This window comes from Trichosurus vulpecula, chromosome 2 (assembly GCF_011100635.1).
Source record: "Trichosurus vulpecula isolate mTriVul1 chromosome 2, mTriVul1.pri, whole genome shotgun sequence".
Classification (NCBI taxonomy): Eukaryota; Metazoa; Chordata; class Mammalia; order Diprotodontia; family Phalangeridae; genus Trichosurus; species Trichosurus vulpecula.
The window spans coordinates 268,139,317-268,160,018 of record NC_050574.1 but is presented as its reverse complement, the minus strand read 5'-3'; the positions used below and the strand labels follow the sequence as shown (position 1 = coordinate 268,160,018).

The following is a 20,702-nucleotide window of genomic DNA, read 5'->3' as shown; positions in this document are numbered from 1 at the left end:
CTTCCTGGTGCCAAGCCCACTGCTCTATCCACTGCCCCACCTAACTTCTGTCAAGGCCGCTGCATTAGACACCATTTAGATGGGGTGTGGGTTGTAGGTAAACGCAGAGAAACCCCACACACCCTCAAGCTGCTTACTGCTTAGCATCACTGAGGAAGGCACTTTAGAGATAGGTCCGTCCTTCTCCAAGGCTGAGTCCCGCCCAAGTCTTTTACCTGAAGTAATATGTAGTCTAAGAAAAATCAGTTCCCTATCCCTGTTTCCTTTTTTGCTTAGTGGCAAGAAAGTCTTGATCATCTGCTTCAGTCCCAGGGAGGAGAGGTGAAGGGAGAGATAATAAGTTTTGTGAATCATGTTGAGACCATATTAAAAGCATAAGTGAGAGAGGTCAGTGTAGATGAACATAGGGTCCCTGCAGGGAGCCCTTAAACTAGATTTGGGCCCTCGAGAATAATGAATTTACTAAATTTAGTGAGCACACGGGGTGATTTGGAGACCTAGCATTTAGGTTGTGGAAATGGAAATGGAAGGTTCGAACAAAACCCCGCTATGCCACTGTCAGGTAGAGGACGCAGTTCTGCCCTGAGAGTCTGAGTTCAGCATCCTCAGGCCTTTACTGTCAGCTTTCTGCTCAGGGATGAGAAGGAGTTTGTCTCTTCCTTCAGCCACCTTTAACATTTTAAAAATTTAATGTTCACCTGTTTGTTTTTCATGCAAAATGTTGAATTGTGCCTCTGGGAATTGAAAGCAGTATTGAAAAGTACGCACGGATTTGTCTATTTTTCTTCTTTCCAATGACTTTTGGAAAGAAGCTATATAGGAGTGACTGCACACTAATCATCCCTTGATCATCCTAACCCATGGATTTTACCAATGTGAAAAAAAGAGAGGCAGAAGGAAAGAGAGGGACCTGTCTATGGCCTAATCCATAAAGGAAGTTAGTCCCGAAAGGAGTCTCAGATGAATGACCCCTTGAGATCATAGGATTATAGATTTAGAGAAAATTAAGAAATGAAGTGACTCAACTAAGGTCACACAGGAAGTAGGTGGCATAGATAGGGTTTGAATCAGGGTCTTCCACCAAACCCACTGCTTTTGTCAGTGTCTTGTTTTAATCTTCTTTGCACCAGGTCAGATGTGTTACAACCCCTCCCCCCCCCCCAAGTTTCTCCAAAAAAGCCATATAAGAACTAGAATGATGTTTAAATGCTCCAAGCTTTTCTCATAGTATTACAGGATGTCAGAGCAGGACTCCACATTTTACAGATGAAGAAACAGCGATAGAAAGGTGGATTAACTGTTCCCATTGATTTTTCTTAACATGACCTCTAGAAAATCAGTGCGCTTGCCCTCTTCCTCCTGTTCTTACTAATGTAAGAGACTGCAGATTTAGAGGGTGGTGAATCTTTGACTCTGGATATAACTGGGGCCAAGTAGTGTATCCTCTCAGAGCTCAGTTTATCTATGGGGAAGGAAAATGATTATACCTCCCAGGGACATGAAGCAAGTTAATTTCATTTGCTTTCATTAGGAGCCCTGCCTGCTAGAGAAAAGACTTGAACCTCCTGGATAGAAAGCTGGTTCTTGGAGTCTGGAAAACCCAGGTTCAAGTCTCTCCTCTGAGAGGTACTTCCTGGGCTTGGTGGTCCTGGGCGAGTGATTTTGCCACCCCATGTCTGTTCTCTCAAAGATGGTAAATTGCAGAAAAGGTGGCAGGCAGCCTTCGTTAGTAGAGGCAGCTTCCTCATCTGAGAGTTTCTGATACTAAACAGATCGCAGGCCCATTTCCCATTCCTATATATTTATTATGTACTTGGGGAAGGAACTTGTGCGCTCAGTGCTGGGGATCCAGAGATGGAAAATAATGTAGCCTCAGCCCTCTGAGAGTTTGCAAGTCACCTGGGAGATATGACACACATGAAAATAAATAATTATAACTGATATTTATACAGCACCTTAACATTTGCAAAGTACTTTTCATGCAGTTATCTCATCTAAGCCTCACAGCGGCTGTGTAAGGTTGGCTCTTTAGGTGTTATATAACCTTCATTTGGCAGTTAAGGAAACTGAGGCCCCATGGGGGAAAGCAATTTGCTTATAGTCGTACGGCTAGTGTCAGAGGCAGGATTTAGATCCAGATCCTCTGATTCCAGAGTCAGTATTTAAAAAAAAATTTTTTTTTAAACAAGAGCATGTCCCCCAATAATACAAAGTAGACTGATAGGGCAAAAGAGGGATTTAGACTGAGTGTCCTAGGAAAATCTGAGGAGAGCGAGAGATCAACTTCAGCTGGGGGGGGCGGGGTTAATGGAGCAAGGAAGACTTCATGGAGGAGGTGATAGCTAAATCAGCTCTTAAAGGAAGTGACTGTTTCGTTTGATGGAGATGAACAGAGGAATGTGTTCTAGGCATGAAAAATGACTTGTTCCAGCTCATGGAGGGGGGAGGGAGAAGGGGAGAGCAAATTTATATTGAGGAACAGCTAGCCGTCTAGACCGAGAGAGAATACATAAGAGCCCCAAATTAATCTGGGGGATAAAAGGACACGAATGTGGTGAGGGGCATATGGTCATGATTATTGTGTGCTGTTTAAATGGACACCTGTAGTTGGTAGGGGGTCTGTACAGCTGGGTTGTACTGACCCTGAAACTCTCCGAATGAATTGAATTTCTCTTTGATGGATTTATTTGGCCAATGTTCTAACCCTCGGTCTCCATGGTGACTCGCTCCAGCAGGACATTTTGGTAGCATAATGCATTTAGAATTGACACCAGCAGCATTTCCTGCCAGTGGGGGCTTCTCCATGCTGGAGCAGGTGCTCTTTTCTGTCAAGCTGGGGAACCTTCCTTGGTGGAGTTCTTCAAGACAAACAAACCAGGCTATTTCTCAGCTAGCTGAGATGAAGTTCTTGCCGGGAGGCAGGGATAGGGACCAGATGCCTTCTTGAAAGCTTATCCAGGCCCAGGATTCTGTGACTGCCCACGCCTTGCACTGCGTGATGAGCAGAGACCTCTCTTTTGTGGGAGGAGGCACAGAAATGTCCTATAAGAGACAAGTTTGTTTATGGAGAAGAGTCTGCTTTTCACGGTTTCTGAATCTTCTTATCATTTCCGGTGAGGCGGTGGAACTGAGACTAGGCCTTATGATCAAGTCTCATTCAAATCCCTGTTACTCCTGGGAACTCTACAGAGGAAGTCCTTTATGCCCACTAGGCTCAGTGATGACCTCCTGGTTCTTTCATCACCATAGAAAGAGGCAACATTATATACGGGAAAGAGTACCGGCTGCGGAGTCACAGGATTTGTTTCAAATCTTGCCTCCGATGCTTACTCCCTGGGTAACTATGGACAAGTGATCCTGGGCCCTAATCTTCTCCTGTGTAAAAACCAGGGTGTTAAACGAGGTCCCTTTTAATTCTAGGTCACACAGCTGGTAAGTGTCTGGGGGCTGGATTTGAACTCAGGTCTTCCTGACTCTAGACCCGGCACTCTATCCTGTGCGCCTGCCACCTAGCTGACTGATGACAGTGGTGCCTTCCAGCTCTCGATCTAGGATCCTACAAGTCACTCGGTGCCTTCCACCCCCTAACCAGACCCTTCTAAATAGAAACTCTTCTCCGTCTTTGTCTGTTTCCCGCTTTCTGTATAAAGTACTTGGCCCAATGCCTAGCAGCATATAACAGGTGCTACATAAATGTTAGCTGTTATTATAATTATTATTTTTATGCTTCCCTCCCCCCATCCCTGGCCTCACAGCTGATCATGAAGTTTGGGCAGGACTGCTAGGGGAGTTGGAGGCCTTGGAGCAGCTCCCCAGGACTTGTTGGGGTTTTACCTTGCTGGGTTTTGAGGTTAGTGATGCTGAGTCAGGAGGGAGGGGTGGGGAGGAGGGTGAGGAAGCCAAAGGGAAATCTTTGGGACCAAGAAGGAAAATAAACAAACTGATGCAGTTTCTTAACTAGGGGCCTTTAATGATGGATTGCCCCTGTGGATTGGGGGTGATAGTGATACTTTCTTTTCTCACTGGGGAACCAGTGACTAGGGAAGATTACAGAGGGAGCACGTCTAGCTGGAACATCCTGTGATTTGGGTCTTCTGCTCTCCCCTGGGGAGGGGGCGGGCTGGCCTCCCCTTATCACTAAGTCCTGTGGCCTCTCACTCTCTGTACTCTTTTTTTTTTTTTCCCTCCTTCGGGACTGATTCCTGTGACTTTTTGGTTTTGTGTGTTTAAAGGATGGGACCCTGAATGGATCGATGCCCAATACCAAAAGGTACAGCAATAAAAGAGAACAGCCTTGCCTTGGGGATTGGCGGTGACTCACTGCTAATTGTACATAGGGCACTCACTGTTCACATGGCCAGGATGTGCTGCTTACTGAAGTCCCAGTGATCTAAGGGCCTGGGTTTGCTTGGGTGTGAGGCACTGCCTGCTTGAGGATTCTCACTAATACCAGTTTGGGATTCACTGCCTTGTTGCAGTCAGCTCTTGGGAGTGAAAGGATCACCAAACTGAATTTTTTTTTTCGAGAAGCAGACTTTAATCAGTTTTAAGTAGAGTTTATAACACTAAGAGATATGAAGGGTTAACAAACAAAAACAAAGGGACATTTGATTGGTATGAAGCATTAATTATCCTGTACACATCATATGGTGGTGGTTGTCAAACTGAAATTATTAAAAAAAAATAATGATTTCATCTTGCTCAAATTCCATGCTTCCTATTCAAAGTCATTCAGCAGTTCAGCGCCCCATTCCTTTTGTTTCTCCTGACACACACCCCACATTTCCTCTGAGCTGGGAGGACTTTAGCTGGGTCTCTTCAGAACCATTCCCCTTTTTTTCCTAGTCTCTTGTCAAGGAAAGCTCTGTATCCTTGAAAGGCCATTTGACTTTTCTCAGTCTCTTGGTTACCATTTTTTTGGATGGATCATCTTTGAGGTTGTCAAGCTTGAGAACTGAATGTTTTCCTCAGTCAGATCAGGAATAACTGTATCTGTGTGGCTAGATCTGTGTTATGTTTATTTTTCTGTTTACGTTTATTCTAAACTTAAACACCAAATAAAATGGTATAACAGAAGAGGATTGTCCATAAAATTGTGAATCTCTAGTATGCACAGGTTTCCTTTCTTTAAAACATAATAAATTCAACATACAACTTTTAAAGCAAGTGCCACTTGTCTGTGACTCTTGCCAGCCTTATTTCTCTTGTGTGCATTAAAAAAAAAAGATGTTTCATTGATTGTCTTTTCTTTTCTTTTCCCATTATCCTATCCCTATCCACTTTCTCCTTTCAACGCCTCCCCTCAGTGGAAAAAAAAGGAAAAAAAAGACCTTGTAACGAATGTACACATACACATGCTGCACACATATGCTTGTTTTTTTGTATAATGTTGACTGGAGATCATTCTTAGTTACAATTTCTTCTTCCTTCTTATCCGTCTTCTCCTTCCTTCAATTACTTTGTATTTATTTTGTATAGTTTCTGTATATAGTTGTATCAAGTCAAGTCAAATAAACAAGCATTTATTAAGCTCATACTATATACTATGTGTAACCCTGGGCAAGTCACTTATTAACTCTGTTTGCCTCAGTTTCCTCACCTGTAAAATGAACCGGAGAAGGAAATGGCAAACCACCCTAGGATCTTTGCCAAGAAAACCCTAAATGGAGCCGTGAAGAGTCAGAAACAACTGACTGTGCTAGGTACTGTGCTGAGAACTGGGAGTAGAAACACAAACAGGTAGAAAAACAGCTCCTGCCCTCAAGGAGCTTATAGCCTGAAGGGCCTAGATGACTCATTCAGAAGAAGCTGGAAAGTGGGGTGGCGGGTATGAAGATACCTGCCAGTGGGGCCTTGAGACAAAGTGTGGGAGGAGAGTCATGAGTGCAGCCTGGTGGGGAAACTGAATTCCTATATACGTACATGTCTCCTAGGTAAGTCCCTTGAGGACAGAGATTGTCTCATTTCGTCCCTTGTATCTGGTACTCAGCATGGAGCCTGACGTACAGTCAGCGTTTAATAAATGCTTATTATTTGATTGATTGATTCTTCCTAGTGTTAAGAGGCAGCAGGGCATAGTGGAAAGAATCCTGGATTTGGAATCAGGAAACCTGGGTTCGAATTCTGCTTTAGATGCTTGATGTGCAGCCATAGGCAAGGCCCTTAATTGTCCACATAGAGGTGTCCTCTTCCGGTGCACGGGGGTAAGAAGACTCACAAGACCCATCTCTTTGTCTCATTTGTGACAAAGTCATTTTCGCACACTTTAAGAGTGCTAAATAAATACTAGCAGTTAGCATTAGTATTCTAGTTGTGACCTCGACGTCTAAGAAGAGAGATTTGGATGCTTGTTCAAACCGTTGTAACTGTAATACTCCTATACTTACGTGTTTCCTGTTCACTTTCATCTGCATTTTACCCCTACTGGGGAGGAGATTAAGCTTCAGGAAGTGATAATGTACCTTACTGCTTGGAAAGGTGCCCTGATTCCTCCGGGGCGCTCTTGGTGTTTTCACTTTGTTCCATCTCCTTGTCATTTACATGAGATCTTAAGTAGTGGTGGGTAGGGAAATTTTAGAATGATACACCTTCCAAAAAGTTTTGAAGATTTTTTCCCCTTTTTAGAAAAAAGTAATACAACCATACTTTATACCAGACATTTGCAAAATAAGTGCTTGAGATCTTGGATATACTTCGATGCAGGTGCTGTCTCAAAGTAAAATAGTTAAAGATTAGCTCCTCTGTCACTCTGCCTGCCAAGTTCTTTTTGCAGGTGTTTTTCTTAACCTTTGTGACATCTGAGAACACCTTAAGGAGAAGAAGGTGGGAAGAACTAGGTGGGGGGGGGGGGAAGAGAAGTGGAAGAGAAGCAAAGACTTATTGTTGCTTATATTTTGACAGTAAGATTTCAAAGAACAGCCAAAAGAAAAAAAAAAAAACAAAAAACAAACAAACAAAAAACCCTTAAAGATTAGCTCCACTCAGACTGAGGCTTTGCATCAGTCAAGAAGTGATGTTCTCACAAAGGAGGTCTAACCAATCAGTGATAATTCCTGGTGGGATACTGAGACTAGGGAGTAAAACCATGTAGGCTAGGGTAGGAGACGGCCACTTAGATTCGAAAAACTTTGTGAGTTTCAGAGATGTATATTCAGTTCCTGGGCCAAAAATGAGAAGATCAGGAGAGTCACTTGGGCAGCAACACTCAGCATCACCTAGAAACATGATCACTGGGGACCAAAACATCTCTTTTTGAGCCTTATATCTTAGATTAGGTGTGATCTGGGGACACCAGAGGGTTCCTGAGAACTTTTTTTAGGAGTTTTGTGAGGTCAAAACTATTTTCATGGTAATATTAAGATTTTAAAACTTCTAATATGGTAAATATCTAGATATAATCCAAGTAAAGAACAGTACTTTGAAGGATCTTCATTAAATTTTAAGAGTGTAAAAGGGTTCTTGAGACTAAAAAGTTTGAGCACCTCTGTCCTAGTCTGACAGGAAGTGTGGATTCTCATTTTGGATCTGCCACGTTAGTAGATGTGTGACTAGAATTTTTCAGATAGAAGAACCTTAGAAGCTATCTGGTCTGACCCTAGTGCAGTCTGGTTAGATGAGGATAATTTCTGCAGTGTGAGGGTAGTGGCGGAGGGTGGAGGATGCCATGTGTAGACAAACAGCTAGAATGAGAAGTCCATAAATACACCCTGAATTCTCCCAGACCTTGTGCTGGCCCTCACCTAGCTTACTCATTATTGGTGCATTCTTACATGCCTTGAGTCTGCTTTCCATAGCTTGGCACATTTTTTTTTGTAAATAGTATTTTATTTTTTCCAATTACATGTAAAGATAGTTTTCAACATTCATTTTTATAAAATTTTGAGTTCCAAATTTTTCTCTCTTTTTCTCCTCCCTCTCCTTTTCCCAAGACAGCAAGCGATCTGATATATGTTATATATGTGCAGTCATGAAAACATTTCCACATTAGTTCTGTTGTGAAAGAAGAAACTGAAAAAAGAGGAAAGCCACAAAAAAAACAAAAAAAAGTGAAAACAATATGCTTCAATCTGCATTCAGACTCCATAGTTCTTTCTTTGCATGTGGACATCATAAGTCTTGCATCATAAGTCTTTTGAAATTGTCTTGGATCATTGTATTTCTGAAAAGAGCTAAGTCAGTCATAGTTGATCGTTGCACAGTGTTACTGTTACTATGTACAGTGTTCTGGTTCTGCTTACGTCACTCAGCATCAGTTCATGTAAGTCTTTCCGAGTTTTTCTGAAATACACCTGCTCATTTCTTATAGCACAGTACTGTTCCCTTGCATTCATATACCACAACTTGCTCAGCCATTTCCCAATTGATGGGTATTCTCTCAATTTGCAGCTCTTGGCTATCATAAAAAGAGGTGCTATAAATATTTTTGTACATGTAGGTGCTTTCCCCCTTTTTTGATCTCTTTGGGATACAGACCTACTATTGCTAGATCAAAGGGTGTGCACAGTTTTATAGCCCTTTGGGCATAGTTCCAAATTGCTCTCCAGAATGGTTAGATCAGTTCACAACTCCACCAATAATGAATTAGTGTCCCAATTTTCACGTATCTTCTCCAACATTGATCATTTTCCTTTTCTGTCATATTAGCCAATCTGGTAGGTGTGAGGTGGTATAGCTTGGTGCATTTTTAAAGGCCTTATCTTCCTTTGTCTTCTTGAATTCAAAACAGTGCTGGCTTATAGGCAAATCTGCATTCTTGGGATCCTTATGTAGGCTGCTTCATTTCTTATGACCAGAACAAAGACTGAGACCAATGTATGGTCACTAAACAGACTTTTAAAAATGTTTTTTGTGTGTTTTATACCACCAGTGGTTCACATATTACTGATAATCTCTGCAGTTAGCAATAGAGTGTGGAACTGTGTTTCTGTTTCTTCAGCTCCTGATCCGGGATGGGGAAGTATCCCCAATGAGTTATTCACCATCCTTCAAACATCTTCAGTGATAGGAGAACTCACTACTTTGGGCTTGAACTTCTCTGAGCCCCATTTTTGTCATATCTAGAGTGAGAGGATTGGCATGATGATCTCAGAAGCTCTTTTTAGCTCAAAACTTTTGGGATTCTTAGAGAGTTTTCAAAAGTGTTAACAACTCTTGATTTTCCACACAAATATAGGGGGTAGGATAATAACCAGAGTCATTTTTCTTTGGTCTTATGTTTTTCTATTTACATTTAAACATGGATATTCCATTTGTTTCTTAACACAACAAAGAATTCTATATTTGTACAGAACTCTGTTTCCCATTGAATGCTGGGAATAAACAGCACCACCCTTTAGACATCTTAGCAAGGTGTCAGCCTGAGATCCTGCCTAAGCTTTGGCAGGATCCTGCCTCTATAACTACACTGAGGTAGGGGACCTGGGCAAGTGTTAAAGAATTGCCAACATTTTGTTCAGTTAGAGTGTTTGCTATATGTGTGTCATATGTACAGCAAGGAGAGGGTAAGCAGAGGTTGGAATGATCTCAACAAAAGACACAAGTAAGCAGAGTAATTGATGTCAGCAGGGACTTATGGGAAAGGTTTCCTCAGGATGAATATTTACCTGTACGTGATCTAGATTTAACCTTAAAATGGTCTTTTGAGGGGAACCAGTTTTTCTTTTTCCTTGGGAAGTTTATTCTGGGGGATTGGAGACATGGGGTGTGGATACGCTCGAAAAAAAGCACAAGCTGGCTTTCAAACCTAAGAGCCCTTGAAATTCCCTGTGGACCAGGGTAGGTAAAGGATCCTTGGCCCAGATTTCCTGTATCTGTCACCCTGGCTAATTCTTCTGGTGATTCAATCTGTTTCAGGTGAGCCTGAATGACTCCCATAATCAGATGGTGGTACACTGGGCTGGAGAAAAGAGCAACGTGATTGTGGCATTAGCCAGAGACAGCCTGGCACTACTGGGCCCTAAGAGCAGTGATGTAAGTATGCTGTCCTTATTTGGAAGGAGGGAGGTCTGGGAGCTTAGTGGTGCGTGGGCATATTCATGTCTCCTTTTGTTTTGCCTGTGGGAGGTGGCGTCTGCTCTTGGCTCACCTGGGGAAATTGTAGATAAGTGGAGAGTAGACCAGGAATATCACACAATGACAGGGCAGAGTGGGTAGAAATATTATCTCTTTTGCTCGCCTGATATACAGCTCAGTGCTGAAAACATATCCTTATGATACCGTGGTTGCTTTTTTCTCAAAGTGACATGGCATTGTCCTGGTTGCTGTATCCACTCGACATGGTGCCAGAAATATATATTCCTGGGTAGAAGCCACCTTGTCCCTTGGAGCAGAGCCCAGATGAAATCTCATTGGTTTTCTCATTCGTTGAATTCTTACCTGTTGCACTTGAGTGGATTTCTTTCCTTGGCTTTTCCTCTTTAAAGTTTTCAGGGGCTGGATGTTACCCCCCATTTTAGGAACTGTACTGAAAATAAAGAGAATTTCTTTGGATTATACATCTGACACATTGACAACCTGGTACTGTGTGCAGAGGGTCCTTTAATGCTATGGTTGCTATGTTACCCGGAGCACGAGAGAGTGTTTCATTTCAGCTGTGTGCAAGGATCCTTCAATTTAATACAATTTTACTTTCTGTGTGTGTGTGTGTGTGTGTGTGTGTGTGTGTGTGTGTGTGTGTGTATGTGTGGTACTCACGTGTATTATATATAATATATGTAGCTGTATATATAATATATACAAATTTATTTTAATTTTAATTTTTTTATTAGATACAGACCTATGATTTCATTGGTATAGGGAGTTTCCATTGAGGAAACCCCACTTTTTCAATATAGGTTAGGGACTGTTCTGCAGTTTGTAGTTTTAGAGAGTTGTCTGAGGGGTTAAGTGATTTGTGAAGGGTCACACAGATAATATGTTTGTGATAGATAGGACTTGAACCAAGTTCTAATTCTGTGACCAGATTTTTTATTCACTATACCATCTTGCCTTTTATAACGTTATTTTAATTAGATTCAGAAGGAAGATGGTAGTAGAAATTGTCTCAAATCTAAAAGTCTTTGAAATTTCCATGTGGACAATTGGAGGGACCTTGGCTTTGAATCCCTATGTTCCCTTTCCTGGCTAATTCATCTGGTGATCTGAGCTCTAGAGAGTTAGTTGGAATTATAATTATATCGGGTAAATCACAAGACAACAGGAAAGAGTAGGCAGAGATATCATCTCCCATGTTTTTCACGTATGTAGTCTCATTGACTCCTATAATGTCCTTATGAGGTAGGCAGGCTAGGTATTATTAACCCTGTTTTTCAGATAGAGAGTCTGTGAGGCCCATAGAGGGTTAAGGTACTTAGCGGAGGCCATTCCCTCAAGCAGTTGTTAATTAGGGCTCTAAAATGGGGACATCCATAAGGAAGTAGCTGGAGCATAGCTTCACTCAATGTTATGGTAAGATCTTTGATCACTGGAAAATCACAAGCTAGCTTGGTGTATAGGACCAGGGGTAGGATAAGAAGGTGATTTTTTGTTGAAAAGTTTTATGTCAATCATGAATTCGAGGAAGGTTTGCATACAGTTCCTGGATCCATGTACTAGATACAATTTTTAATTTTTTAAAATTAAAAATTATTTTCTCTCCACCCTGTCTTCTCTCCCCCATTAAAAAAAGAAAAATAAGATCTTATAACAAATATAGTTCGTGTAGTCAAAATAAATTCCTCTGTTTAGCTATAACTTGTTCCAAGTATGAGAGGGTTGCTGGTTATACATGAGTCTTTTTATGTAGTATTTATTCAGCTACTCCTACATAGGACCATAGAAAACCAGAACTGGAAGGTCCTTTAGAGATTATTTAATATTCCCCCCCTCCCCATTTTACAGATGAGGATACTGAGGGGAAAAGTCTTCAAAGTCCACTTAGCAAGTCTGTGATGGAGTTAAACCTGAGAACGATATGATTTATTATTTATTAGTGCCAACTTTATCCTAAAAGAGTTTGTCTAAGAAGAATGTCTACCAATAAGTAGATAGAGGATAATTTGAGGAGAGAGAGAATGCTACTGATGGGGTTAGAGGTTGTAGCTGCAAGCACCCTAGCATGCCCAGCACAGGTTCTTTGATCTGCTTTACTAGGAAAGAGATCTGTTTAAGGGGTCAACAATCTTCTTTGTCAGCAATCTTCTTTATAATGTAATTAAAGAATGTACACTAGTTCAGGAGAAAAGTGAGCTCCTGAACATCAGAGAAAATACAACCAGAGAAATCAGCATAAAGACCAACAGACAGGGCTCTGACTGCCTGAACCAGAACAATAGTGCTATATACTTTACACACACTTGGATGGAAGGAGCCTTTACATCTGAGCAGTCAGGGAGCTCTGAACTTATGGTCACTCACAGTCTTGACCAGGGAATCAAAAGATCCTTCTCATAAGCAAGCCCCCAAACCAAAACCTCACTTCAGAATATATATACACTTTTGGCTAATAGGCTCAGAGCCAGAAGGCTTCACAACCCTGGTGACCCAGTGCCTAATTAGCTTACTATCAAAACGTGTGAAAGCCTTCCTACAAGCAAGCCACCCCTAAACAAGCTCCTCCCCCAGTGGTCTCTGTGAGACTCAGGATGTATCACAGCTGTGAGCTGGGCCAGAGCTCAAAGCAGGCCACATAGGCCTATTAATGGATGGGATAGATCTTCCTATTCCACTAACATTACAGAGGGGAGGTAGAGGGTGTGTCATGAAATTCTTGTGGTAGGTTGTACTCAAGGAGGCAAAAGTCAGGAAGAAAATAATTCCAAGTATTGGAAAACAGGTCAAGGAGGAATAATTTTTAAATCATTGAATTCCTTGAAACCATGATTTTAAAAAGCATGGACATTATGTTTCAAGAAATCATAAGTGAATAATGTCCAGATCTATTAGAACTGAAGGGTAGAGTGAAAATAGAATGACTTCCCTCTATCACCTACTGAAAGGAAAACCCAAAAGTCATAGGGACACCAAAATCAAACTCCAGAGATTCACATCAGATTACAGCAGTCAGAAAGACAAAAATTCAGGTATCAAGAACTGTAGTCAAAATCTCATGAGCAAGATCTGGCAGCTTTTCTTGTAAATGAGAGAAAATCTTTGTTATTAGTGTTACAAAAAGCAGAAGATACAGTTTTACAGCCAAGAATATCTCACCTTGCAAAACTGTGTATATTCCTTCATGGGAAAAAAATATGGATCTTTAACACAACAGAGGATTTCAGAATATTCTTGTTGAAAAGACTGGAGCTGAGCAGAAACTTTAAGATTCAAGTACAAAGTAAAAATCAAGAGAGGCCTAGAAAGGTAAATTTATTTGAGCACTTAGAAGGGACTGTTTGGTTATGTGGTGTTAACTTTCTAGTAGGGAAGAAGAAACAAGAGTCCCTTCAGAACCTTAAGGTCTTCAGAGGGTGTTTTTGTTGTTCATTTGTTTGATTTGTGTCCGACTCTACATGTCCGACTCTACATCCCCTCATTTGGGATTTTCTTGGCAAAGATACTGGAGTGATTTGCCATTTCCTTCTCCAGCTCCTTTTACAGATGAGGAAACTGAGGCACACAGTTAAGTGACTTGCCCAGGGTCATACAGCTAGGAAGTATCCGAGGCCAGATTTGAACCCAGCTTTTCCTGAATCCAGACCTGGTGCTCTATTCCCTGTGCCATGTAGCTGCCCCCAGAGGGTACTAAAGGAGTTAAACTAGAAAAAACAGAGGACCTGGATATGGATTGGTCCTATTCTGAGGGATTGAAGAGAAGGAAAAAGAAGGGAAAAGTAAAAGGGATACGTTTGTGTACAAAGGAGGAAGAAGAGGTAGAACTTGATATTTCTCTTAATTGGGGGTGTGAGAAGAATATACAAACATGGAAGAAGGTATGAGGACAGCAAGCATCAGAAGAACCTCAGTCTTATCTGAACCAGATCATACAGGCAGCAGTTCAACATTCCATAGAGGGGATTGAGGATTTAGCTCCAAACTGAAAACAGAGCAAGATTAACAGTATTGGTCGCCCCAAGTGGGTTCCCAGCTCAGCCCTGGGGAGAGAAGAGAGGTAGGCTAGCAGTGTAGGGTCATCTAGAGCCAGTGGCTTAGGCCTGTAATGTGGGTTCTCCTGAAGGGCTCTGAAAAGGGCTGGACAAGTAGCCTGATGCAGGATAGCCTAGAGCAGATCAGAGACTTATTCCTGAGACCAGTGCAGTTACTCTGAACTTGATCACTGCTTAGCTATCCAGCTGAAAGGCTGAGACCAACTGCTGTCTACTGGAGCAACTCCTGAGGCAAGCCTGAAGCTGTGTTGACTAGATATAACCTTGTATGTAGAGCCTGAAAAGCCCAGGAAGTAAAGGATCTTGCTGTGCTCCTGCTTTGATCATCTGGTACCTGCTGAAAGTCTGCATGCAACTCCCTGGCTCAAGCTGTTCCTGTTATTCTTAAAGAATATAATACTCAATAACTGAAGAGCATAGTAGCATGGCCTGAGATAAGACAGGCTAGGATCATACAAGGTTATAGTAGTCTCATCAGAAGAGTGTAGAACCCAACACAGAGCCCTAATCAGGGAAGTAAGGCTGAGTAAAAAAGCAAAAAAAAAAAAAAAAAAAAAAAAAAAGGTAAAGCGGTATTAGGGTTCTAGTGATGCCCAAGACTAACCTAGATAAGAAGAATAATTACAAAATGCTTATAAGCAAATCCTCCAAAAAACAAAGCTTGTCTACATAATCAAGTAGAATTCCTAGAAGAAATGAAGCAAGAGTCAAAAATATATTATAAATGAGATGAAAGTGATAGATGAAAGAATTAGGAAAGAAATAAGAGCTATGGAAGAGACATTTGAAAGAGAATTAGCCACTTAACCCAAGAAATGTGAAAGCTTACCCAAGTAACATATTCTTTGAAAATCTGAATGGCTCAGATAGAAATTAATGACTCCATGGGAAGAGAAATTTTAAAACAGAAAATTGAAGAAGTATATCTCATTTAAAAAAAACTGATAAAAATATCTGTGAGAGATAATTTAAGAATCGTTCGACTACCTGAGAGCTGTGACCAACAAGAGAGTCTGGATAATCTATTTCAAGAAATCTTGGAAGAAAGCTGTTTAGACATATTATAAGGAAATGGTGAAATGAAAACAGGAAAAAAAAAATCCATCAATTACCTCCTCAAAGAAACCCTAAAAGGAAAACTCCCAGGAATGACATAGCCAAAATTTAGAGTTAACAAGCTAAAAAAAATACAGCAAGCAACGAGAAAGAAAGAGGTCAAGTATTGAGGAACTATAGTCAGAATCACATAGGATTTAACAGCTATCAATATAAGAGAAGAGAGCATGTTATAGGATATTCCAAAAGGCAAGTCGTAGGGCTTATACCCAAGAATAATTTACCCAGCAAAACTGAGTATACTCTTACAGGGAGGAAAATGGATTTTTAATGAAATAGAAGACTTTCAAGCATTCCTGATTAAAAAAAATATACTAGACCTAAGTAAATACAAGCACAAGGGTCAAGAAAAACATAAAAAGGTAAGTGCAAGTGAAAAATTTAAAGGGACTTTACATAAAGATGAAATGTTGACATTCTAATTGGAGCAGAATGATACGAGCATTTCCTCAGAACCCTAATGTCATAAGAGTTCATAGAGGGAGTCAAATAAGATAGAGGGTGTGGGATTAATTTTTGTTATGTTCTGATAATATTTAAAGAAGAAAGGAGGAAGAGGACACTAGAGAAGAAAAGGAGAAGAATAGGGGGTACTACTTATCTCACATAATTCAGGGGAGCAAGTTTATAAAAATGAGGAAGGGCTGGGGAGAGCCAATGTCAGTGGAATCTCATTTTCATTTGAATACGTAGTCAAAGGAGGATAGGAATCTGCTTCCTCCCCGACAAACACATAAAAATTTTTATGTAGAAATGCATTCAACTCAGCAGGGAAATTGGAGGCAACAGGGAAGGGGGAAAGAGAGGAATAGTAGGAAGAATATGTTCAGGGAGAGATTGGTCATACGCAAAATAAACCCTAAATTCAGAGAGTTCAGTTGACTGAATGTGTAGTCTGTGAATATTGACTAAGTGCCTTCTATGTGCCAGGCACTGTGCTCATTAAGCACTGGGGATACAAAAAGAGACAAAAGACAGTTCCTGCCCTTGAGGAGCTCATTCTAATGGGGGAGACAACAAAGCAAACAAATATGTACAAACAAGCTATATACAGGATAAATAGGAAATAATTAACAGAGGGGAGGTACTGGAATTAGGAGGAGTGGGGAAGTCTTCCTGTACAAAATGGGATTTTAGTTGGGTCTTAAAGGTTGCCAGGGAAATGAGGAGGGAGAGCATTCTAGGCCTGGGGGGAGAGCCTGAGAATATGCCTGGAGCTGAGAGGAGTGTCTTGTTTATGGAATGGATAAAGTGTGCAAGGACTGGAAAGATAGGTTGGGGTTAGGGTATAAAGGACTTTAAATGCCAAACAGAGCATTTTGTATTTGATCCTGGAGGCAATTAGGAACCCCTGGAATTTATTGAGTATGGATTGTGTGGGATGTGATCAGACCTGCCCTTTAGGGAAATCTCATTAGTAGCTGAATGGATATAGATGTTGATAGGGTGAAATCAATGGTCTTGGCCTGGGCTTGGATATAGGGGTGGGGATGGAGGTGGGAGATCGTGAGGAATCCAGGATGACTCCTAGATTGTGAGTCTGAGGAACTAAGAAGGTGGCATCATCCTCTACAGTAATGGGGAAGGTAGGAGGTGGGGATGGTTTAGGGGGGAAGATTAAGAGTTCTGTTTTGGATATACTGAGTTTAAGATACTGGATATCCAGTTTGAGGTGTTTGAAAGACAGTTGGAGGTATGAGATTAGAGGTCAGCAGAGAGGATGGGGCAGGAACAGGTAGATTTGAGAATCATCTGTATAAAGAAGGTAATTAAATCAATGGGAGCTGATGAGATCACCAAATGAAGTGTGATAGAGAGGGAGAAGAGAAGAGGTCCCAGGACAGAACCCTGAGGGACATCTATAGTCAGAGGGTATGATCTGAATTAGGGTGCAGCAAAGGAGATTGGGAAGGACCATTCAAATAGATAGGAGGAAAACCAGGAGAGAATGATGTCCTGAAAACCTAGAGAAAAGAGAGTATCAGGGAAGAGAGAGAGAGATCAGCAGTGTCAAAGGCTGCAGAGAGGTTGGAGAGAATAAAAGAGGTGAAAAAGGAAGAAAAGAAATCTGTGATTAGCATCTGGGGGGGGCGGGGAAGAGAAGATGGGCAAGGGAGTAGAAGTTTATTGGTATGGAACACAGAGCTATTCCCTTTCCTTCTTTGTAAAAAGTTGGTCGGGATCAAAGAGGGAAAAAAAATATGAAAGAATAAGATGGAGAGAAATACATAAATAATGATTTTAATTGTGAGTGGGATGAACTCACTCATAAAACAGAAGACGACAGCATAATGGATTACAAAGTAGAATCTTGCAGTATGCTGTTTACAGGAAGCACACTTGATACACCAGATTCACCCACATTTAAAATAAGGAACTTGAGCAAAATCTCTTGTGCTTTTAGCTGAACTTTAAAAAAAAAAGCAGGAATAATAATCATGATCTTAGACAAAACCGTAGCAAGAATGGACTTGATTAAGAGATAAATAGTTACATTTTGCTGAAAGATACCATATATAATGAATTAATTTCAGTACTTAAGGCGAATGCACTGAATGGCTAGCATCTAAATACTAAAAAGAAAAGCGAAATTAATCACCGAGAGAAATATAGGATAGAACTATAAGTGTGGTGGAAATCAATGTACCATTTTCAGTGGTAGACAGGTCTTAAAAAACAAAAACAAAAAAAAAGAAAGAAGATAAGGATCTGAATAGAATTTTAGAAAAGATAGATGTGATAGATCTCTAGCAATTTTATTTAATGCAGTAGAAAGGGTTTACAGACATATTCTCACCTGTGTATGTTATCTTTACAAAAATTGACTGTTTTAGTGCATTAAAATCTTATAAACAAGTGCATAAAAACAGTTATATTAAATCTACCATTGACTACAGTGCAGTAAAGTTATATATAATAAAGAACCATTGGAAAAAGATTAAAATCAATTAGAAATAATTTAATCCTGAAGTATTGGTATGTCAAAGAACAAATCATAGAAGTGATAAATAATTTTATTAAAGACCAGAAAGGTGAGACAAAATACTTGAGTTTTGGTGATGGCAACCAAAACAGTCCTTAGGGGAAAATTCACGTCTCTAAACACTTATATCAACAAAGGAGAGAAAAGAGATCAATGAATTGGGAATGCACCAAAAGGCAAATAAGACCCAGAAAACTTAGGAAACTTTAAAAAAAAACAACACAACATGATTAAATACTAAAGTACAAATTCTGAAAGTCAAAGAAGAGATTAATAAAATTGAAAACTAAAAAAAAAAATGAATTACTAAATAGAAGGCTCTGTTTGCAGGGGTGGGGGCGGGGAATGTCATTACTTAATTTTAATTAAAAAAAAAAGAAAGAGGAACATTGAATTACCACTATCAAAAATGAGAAAAGAAGAAATCACAACATATGAAGAAATAAAGGATATTATTAGAAACTCTTTTACCCAACTATATACCAAAAAACCCTAGCAACTTTAAAAGAAATAGATGTTTATTTTAAAAGATTTAAAGTACTCAGAATAACAGAACAAGAAATAGAAGTTAAACAGCTTAATCTCAGAAAAAGAAATTGAATAAATCACATATTAACTCCCAAAGGAGTAATACCCAGGACCACTCAAATGGAAACACTTTTTACAGAAGTAAAGACAGATCTAAATAATTGGAAAAATATTTCTTCCTCATGGATGGGCTGAGCCTGTATAATAAAAATGACAGTACTGCCTAAATTAATTTGCTTAGTCTATTCTGTACCAATCGTATTACCAAAGGGTTGCTTTATAGAGCTCCAGCCCTCTCCCCCAAAACCACAATTCATACAGGGGAAACAGAAGTCAAGAATCTCAAGGGAAATAATGGTAAAAATAAAAATGAAAAATAAGGGAGTATAGTAGTACCAGATCTCAAAATATACTATAAAGCAGTAATCTTTAAAATGATTTGGTACCAGTCAATGCAACCATCATTCCAGAGTACCAGTGATGAAGCATGCTACCCACCTCCTTTCAAAGGTGATCGACTCAGGATATAGAATGACATATATTTTTTGGACATGTCCAATATGAGAATTTGTTTTATTTGGCTCTGCATATTTTTTTTACAAGGGTTTTCTTTTTCTTTTCAAATGGTGGGGGGGGGGTTGGTGGAATGGGCAGGAGAGGAAATGGATTTTTGTTCATTGAGAAAAATTTAATAAAAAACAAAGTAGCGTTGAATTTATGTAATTTTTTGAAAAGTATTGCTAAATATAGATCACCAATTTCATATACAATCTACATTTTGTGTTCTGTTTATCTGGAAATGCTTCTTTTTGTGTTAATTTTTTTAATGCATTGTGACTTAGAGCTTGGAGCTGGTGGTGTCAAAAGAAGTTAGCAAGCTTTTTCACAGTAACCTGAAAGAAAAGTTTATTAATTTCCTGTAGTAATTAAAGTGGAAGTTAAAAGGTATACAAGCAGTTGATTCTCAAATGTTAGAGAAGGGCAGTGTGGTGCTTATAATTTGCAACTAGATTATTCTGGAAGCCAAAGACCTCCATGTTTCATTTTTATCTTGTGGAAAAAATACTGGAAAACAGTCATCACCTTTCCATTGAATTTTTGGGTAACTTAACAGAATAAAGTTAGTGTTAGGTAACATGAACACCTTATTCATAAAGAGCAAGACCTATCTGAGATTTCCTTCTGTGACAAGTGTATTAAAATGGAACAGTAGATGTTATTTTTCTTGATCCTAAAACAAGGACTTTGATTCTGTCCCATGTGACATATCGTATGACTAAAGAAAATCTAGTCTGGTTCATGTGGTTGCTAGTTCTTTTTACAAAACTGGCCAAAGGGTCACACAGCAGTTGTATTGTATCTAGGTATAAGGATCAGTCAGGAAGGAAAAAATGGGTTATATTTAGCAACAGTTCAAGAAACATTTTTGGAAGTGTGCTATGTGTAAAGTGCTGTGTGTTAGACAGACATACAAAGATGCGGCAGTAACAGGGGGTGTTCTAAGGCAGCTAGAGAAGATGTCCTTCAGGAAGCCAGGGCTATACTTAGAGTTGTGTTCCCTTCATTGATACTGTGGAGTTCCTAAATTCTCTAATGGCCTCTAAAAAAATCTTAATCTCTCTGCTGCATTTGACACTGTCCGCTTTGTCCTCTTGTACTTCACAAGGTGGTTGAAGCCCTCTGATACTGATGATGATGGTGATGGTAGGACCGTCTAGCTCTATAATTTTATGACTGATTAAGTTTGAAATGTAAGAGGTTTCTTTTTTTTTTTTTGTAAGCTGTCAAATCTCCCTACCAAAATATCCTTTGAAAGAGCACACCTTAAAGGAAGCTCTAGGGATCATAGGTTTATATTTAGATCCAGAAGGGTTAGAGGTCTCCCACCTAGTGCAGTGTTCTTATTTACAGGTGAGGAAACTGAGGCCCAGAGAGGGTAAGTGACTTGACTATATTCAGCAGACAGGGGGATTTAAACCCGACTCCAAAGGCAGAAC

At 40.0% G+C, this 20,702-nt stretch overlaps 1 protein-coding gene across 1 annotated transcript in view; it reads left to right on the top strand.

Annotated features, from left to right (window-relative positions):
- SORL1 (sortilin related receptor 1) overlaps positions 1–20,702 on the top strand; it is a 208,387-nt gene that overhangs the window by 23,362 nt on the left and 164,323 nt on the right. Inside the window, exon 2 of the mRNA XM_036745727.1 lies at positions 9,853–9,969. Coding sequence (XP_036601622.1) covers positions 9,853–9,969 — 117 coding nt within the window. The remainder of the gene's footprint in view (positions 1–9,852; positions 9,970–20,702) is intronic.